Genomic DNA, 6,494 nt, shown 5'->3' on the forward strand with positions numbered 1-6,494 from the left:
CTGATGAGAGAAGAACGCCAAGAACACCAAGAAGACTCTTGAATGAAGAACACCAAGAAACTCGGCGAGATATGTTTCCTTCTGAAAAAGAGGATTAATGCCGACATCCGCTATTAAACATATTTTGAAAAAGTGGGAGGATGTCAGAACGACGGTCTTGGAATGGCATCCAAACCAGGTTGAGGTTAATAGGCTTTTGCCCCGTTCGCACACAATCCACGACTCATTTCGATCTCGATATACCTACAATCTGGATTGTGACTGTCGCTAGTCGAACGTCGTGCTGTTCGCACAGCCAGTCCGCTTGAGAACAACTCGGCTATTACAGCGATGATAAAACTGACATAACTACGCGGTAAGTCACGAACATCAACAAACAAAATGTAAGTTTTGGTTAGAAATAAATACAGTACCTTTTCTTGCCATTTATCTAATAATAGACAGATGTCGTCGTCTCACTAAAGAGAGATATGACATCTGTTAATTATTAAAGTACCTTTTTTATTTACATACTTTATTTACTATTATTAATACAAGACGGCGGCGAAACGCCGCCGTCTTGTATTTTCTCGCGCGCGTGGGATTGTGGGATCTCTCTTATGACTGGATCTAGTTTCAAGAACTCTCTCGAATCAATCGCGATTGAACCTCGTTTCAGTCGAGATTGAAACGGTCGAGGGTGTTCGCACCACGGCATAGTCGCCGTCCTTGGTCACAATCTAGATTGAAATGCTCGGTGCGAACGGGGTATTAGGGATCTCTACAAATATAATGCTATTAATTACTTCTGAAAAATCCCAAAGATAAGAGAAGTGCAATGGACATTGGACAGATTCTTTAATCCCCACAAACGGAAAAATGACAAGACTACGTATATATGTATTTTTATTATTTATATATAAATAAACATAGTAAGTAAGTATATATTTTTTTTATTTTTTGGGGTCTCCAGAACGAATTAATCAAATTTCCATAAAAACCTATGGTAAATCGATAATCGGTTAACGAAGAAAGTCTTGGAACGGATCATGTTCGTTAACCGGTCTTCCACTGTACTGTATAATAAAAATCGGGTGCTTCAAATATTCCGCCCGACGTTATGAAATTGTAATATTTGTACGTATTTAATAGAAAAACTTTCCTCGTATTATTTTCCTGTATTATTTAGTTAAATTACTATGATACCAGGTATTCGATCGTCACTAAAAACTGAAATTACCCTCTCACTTTCGATATTAATTGCATCCAATTTATTTCCTGTCACGACCTTGACTTGTCAAGAGTATAAAAAAAATTAGCAACGAGTTGCCGTCGTATCTAAGATTTGATTTTAGAAACTTTTTATATTATTTACTATTATAAAACGTCAATAAGCTTAATTTTGAGGGTAGAAATTCCTTTTATAAAAAAAAATTGCAAATGCAAATAAGGAATAAAATTAGACTGAGAGAGGATTAAGTCCGACTCTACTCGAGATATGACAAATGACATTTGTCTATCATCCTACCCTCTTGATCTTTAACTACCTACAATTTAAGGTCATTAATCCCTCTAGTACACAACCATCTCTGCAAAATTTTAGAAATTTTCAACCAAAGACAGAGGAATTATTCAGCTCCAGAAACAATGAACAAAATTGCGTGTCCCTCAGACACATACATAAATAACCCCAAAATTATGAAAAGTGAGAATCGAAGAACATTCTATTAATGATACGTATTAAAGATAAAACTTTATAAAAGAGAAGATGTACTGTACTTAGCTTCGTATTCCCTTTATAAATGAATTTTAAGATAGAGAATTTGAATTTCTTATTGTTAAGATTGATTGAAGTGCTGTTGACATTTAGGGGGAAAATGCAATGGACGAAAATTTCTAAATTAGGTGTGACTAAAGGAAGTAAGTTGCAAAATTCAAATTTGGTAATTTCATAATTACGTCTACATTGTAATTATTTTATATGTCAACAACTTTAGAATTTTTCCGTGTATTTTGTACAGATTTAACTTTAGAAATGGACAAACTCAGAAGGTAAATCTTTCTTCTTTTTCCTGAATTGAATTATTAAAAACTTATATACATATTTGGAGAAATTTGCTTTGCAGTGAGGAATCAAGAAATTTGGCATACGACCTATACGGCGACGTAAATAGGTCATTTCGTTCTGCCCCTGTAGTGATTTATCACGGTTTATTCGATCATAAAGGCAACTGGAGAAGAATTGCTACCTCTTTAGCCAATGATTTATGTACAAAGGTACAACATTTTTTTAAAAAAGTTTATGCTATTTTTGAAATAGTTTAATTTTAGTGTAAATATTTTGTTTTTGGAAGTAGAATTCAGATATTCTATGATTAATTTATGTGTCTTACGTCAAAGTTATGCGGTAATTGACAGTAATTATAAGACAGAACAAAGATACGATCGATGTACTGTATTTAGAAACTATCTTGACAACAGATAGAGAACTTGCTTTTGTACAGATCGAACGAAGTCTTTTAGGGTTTCAAACATCATATTAAAATAATTCTGGGCATATACTTTATTTTTCTTTCATGTAAATAGACTAAAAATAGCTATTCAATAAATAGAATCATATTTTTATATTTTTGATCATTTTCGTTTCTTATTTGTTATTAAGCTCCCTATGCGTACAGTTATTAACCACAGAATACAAAATGTACCTCTGTGTTATCCTTTAAAAGATGAATCGTCTTAAGACTAGAAACATGTTCCTCTCCTGTGACGTAACATTTGACTATGTAATGTATCAACTAGTCAAATAAAAGTGAGAAATTCCACTCTGTTCTTAAAAGAATTGATTCTTCAATCATTCTTATTACTTCTTAATAGATAATAGTGAAAATTACTATTATTAATTTTCTGTTAGATTTCCCTAAGCATTTGTGTTTCATTGTTTTTCATTGTGAAACATTTCCTTTATTAAAATAAGCAACTCTTGAATTGGCTTCCTATTAAGTTAGATTTCTGTAGTCCATTCTGTGCAATGTGTTTGATTACAACACATTTTAATGTTCTTACACCTTTGCATATTTGCCCAATGAGGATATTCGTAAGCCCGCCGTTCCTTATCATCAATATGGCTTTCATCAAAGGATCTAAAAATAGTTTCATGTTGTTGTGAATCCGCCATACTAATCTTTACTTTGTGACGGCAATCTTCCTGTCTTCGTCTCGTTTAAGTTTTTTCCATATTTAATAAACAGTTTAAAACTAAAAAATATTTTAAAAAATAATCTACTTTTTAGATTGTTTACTGAAGAAGATTTTAATTTAAATGATTTTATGTAGATTTACGCTGTAGATATGCGTAATCACGGAGATAGTCCGACATCATCTATACTTAATCACGAAGAAAATATCAAGGATTTGAACAACTTTTTGCAAAATATTGGAGAACCAGTGATCTTAATAGCACACAGTTTTGGAGGGACCGCAGCTATGGATTTGGCTTTCAATAAGGTACGTAATTAATTAAAGGTACATGATACGTTGCATATCTTATATCGTATGTTTAGTTGACTACGTAAATACGAATTGAAATGTACCATTACATATGAATTGAAGTACGTTTCATTAAAAAATAGTTTAATGACTTTGCGCTATTTAATATATTCAGCCACAGCTGATCAAGAAATTGATTTTAATCGAAGCATCTCCATTGAGATGTGCAGAAAACGAAGCGAATGAAGTCCTCTACATTTCTTTCCATATGAATCGAGCCATAGCTTTTATTCGCAAAAATAATTCTTTTAGTAAAGCAAAATCTATATTAGAAGAGTACTTCCGGGATAAAATAAAGGTAAGCACAACTACGAAGATTATCTACATCAGTTTAACGTAAACGATACACCCTGTTCGAAAGAATACTTTTGTGCCTATGCACAATATAAATACCTGATAAACAAAGGCGTAGCCAGAATTCTAGTTCTAGAATTGATCTCAGTCTTGAGAAACCAAAGGAAATCCTGAGTCATCAAATTGTAAGAGGGTCTGGACGAAGGCTGTCATTTTTACCTGAGAAACATTTACTTATCTACCATAGTCCAACATATATTTTCTAAATCCTAATGATCCTCTTCATGGTCTGGCTATCTCATGCCATCACCTATGTTTATAAAATACATATTATATTATTATTATTATTTATTTACGTTAATTCTTCATTATATCAAAGTTTTGCGTTAATTATATTGTAGATACCTGCGCTTTATAAAATAATTGCATCAAATCTACGCAAAGATACCTTCGGCATAAACTGGAAGGTTAATGTAATGGCTGTGGAAATGGCTGTAGTTCTTCATAAAATTTTTGAAAATATATATCTTTTACGAGGCGTTTATCGTGGAAAAACCTTGATAATTCATACATCATCGGAATTAATCGGGTATGTACTCTTTTTAGAACATTTTTCTAATATAATACGAATGGCCATATTGAATTATGAATTATAGTAAAAATATTTAACTAATGCTACATGAATACATGAAAACATAAATAATCAAAAAAATCATTTCAAGATGAAAGTGAGAAACTAAAAATAAATATAAATAATTTACTTGAAATTTCTCAATTTCACAATTTCTACTTAGCACACCACACGTTTATTTGCTTTCATACGAACACATAGGCGATCTGCTAAGGGAAAGATGCCTCACGGAAAGACTTTTTCCGGGGAAATGACCATTATTTAGGTGCTAGACACCCGTAGAAAATGTAACAAATTCCACGCGACCAACCCGTTGGTCGAGCGAGAACTCGGGACCAACTATTGATGTTCACTGGTTTGCTTCCACTGAACATTCTCGACAGTTTGCGGGCATCTTTTGCACACAAGAGCAAGACAAGATCATACAGATAAATCAATCTTTTTTGTAATGTATAGGCGATCGTTAAATAAAATAAAATAAATTATATATCTAGGCCTACATTGCTTCCGATCAAAAGATACGGTACAGGGCGCCTTGGTAGAACCGGATGGCCATATTGCCAGTTTTGTTCACTCCACTGGAGCAACCTCCTGTCAGTTTCCTGTACGACTAATTTGAAACATTAAAGTTTTTACGGTTACAGTTATAGTTGAATCGAGTTTTCTTTCTTTCACGAATTTCAAGCTTCGCAAAACAAACATCTGTAGTAGTGTTGTCCATCTAAATATGTAAAACTCTTAATATACATGTAAATTACAAATTTTGAAGAGTGCAAGTTTTGATAGTTTTCCTGTCATAAATATTTTAAAATAAGTTTTTGTTTTAGTTTTAATTATTATAAAAATAATATTGTTAATTTACAAAGGTCTTACTGAAAGTTATACAAAATGAGATAATTTTATTCACTATTTCTGCAATTTTAATTGTGCATTTTGTTTTTGTTGGTAAATGCGATTGAAAAATATCAAAAAAGGCATTCCATCTTCATTTCTAGTATATTTCAAGTTTTTACGTATATTAGAACATTAAGAAAGTATTTGGTATGTGAAAACACATTTTCACATACCGATAAGAAGTGTTAATTGACCAGTGAAAGAGATATCGCCTTGTCATTAATTTGTTCGATTCATCAATATCTATTGGTCAAGCAGAATGTGTTCTAAACGATATTTTTTAAAAATACGTTTAAATAATTTTTATCTTAATTAAAAAAGATGTCTAATTTTTTCTATTGTTATTTTCAGGACAAACGATTACAAGAATTTGAGGAAATATTTTCCGAATGCAAATTTCGAGTGTGTGGACAGTTGCAGTACTTGGATTCACATAGAGAATCCGGACGAACTAATCAAAATAATATCTAAACAAATATCAAATAACTAACATCAGGCTGAAAACTCCACTTGACAGATTCATCTTATCGATTTTTGATGCGATATTTGTACAAGTATTAATATTATACGTTCGAATCCTTCGTAATAATTGTGTTATTAGTTTTCCTCCTCCTACTTATAAGGCATGGAACGAAGTAAAAATATTTTTAGATGGTGCAGAGACGATGTACGAAATTACGAAACAAAGTCTTTTGACTTTTTACAATGGCCTGAGTAGTGTATATTTATATATGCTATTTGTATAATTATCTATAATTACGTAAATATATTATAGGCTTAAAAGCATCCACTTAAGTTTATCTGCAGGAGCAAAAGTATAAAATTTAAGTTAACTAAGTGACCATTACAGTCATGATTCTTAACTAAACAGGCTCACTGGTAAAGTACTCAATAAAACCAGTATATACTAAATACCGTATTTAAACCCGACTAACTGCTGACTCGTGAAATTTCCCTGTTTCTTCATCTGTAATATCTAAATTGAAACCAATTTTTCTTTATCCATCAATTTTCAAACAAGCTTATTTCTACTTACTATTTTCGTCTAGCTTTGCGAGAACGAACAATATTTTATTTATCATGTTCTATACTTTTCTAATACACTAAATGTTGAAGTGTCGAAATAAACAAGATGATAAAGTTCACGCAA

The 6,494-nt window shown here is 31.9% G+C and overlaps 1 protein-coding gene across 1 annotated transcript; it reads left to right on the forward strand.

The window, feature by feature from the left end:
- Window positions 1-1,971: 1,971 nt before the first annotated feature.
- Window positions 1,972-5,815, forward strand: LOC136971232 (sn-1-specific diacylglycerol lipase ABHD11-like). Its single transcript, XM_067265702.1, has 5 exons — window positions 1,972-2,031; window positions 2,106-2,256; window positions 3,313-3,483; window positions 3,641-3,823; window positions 5,696-5,815. The coding sequence occupies exons 1-5, from the start codon at window positions 2,015-2,017 to the stop codon at window positions 5,813-5,815; spliced, it is 642 nt and encodes a 213-aa protein (XP_067121803.1). The 5' UTR covers window positions 1,972-2,014.
- The last annotated feature ends 679 nt before the right edge of the window (window positions 5,816-6,494 follow it).

This window comes from Centruroides vittatus, unplaced genomic scaffold, assembly GCF_030686945.1.
Source record: "Centruroides vittatus isolate TY-2023 unplaced genomic scaffold, ASM3068694v2 contig_2379, whole genome shotgun sequence".
Classification (NCBI taxonomy): Eukaryota; Metazoa; Arthropoda; class Arachnida; order Scorpiones; family Buthidae; genus Centruroides; species Centruroides vittatus.

Coding starts and splice junctions, on each gene's coding strand:
- LOC136971232 (XM_067265702.1), top strand. Junction 3,484..3,640: donor TGGATTTGGCTTTCAATAAG/GTACGTAATTAA, acceptor TAATATATTCAG/CCACAGCTGATCAAGAAATT. Junction 3,824..5,695: donor ACTTCCGGGATAAAATAAAG/GTAAGCACAACT, acceptor TGTTATTTTCAG/GACAAACGATTACAAGAATT.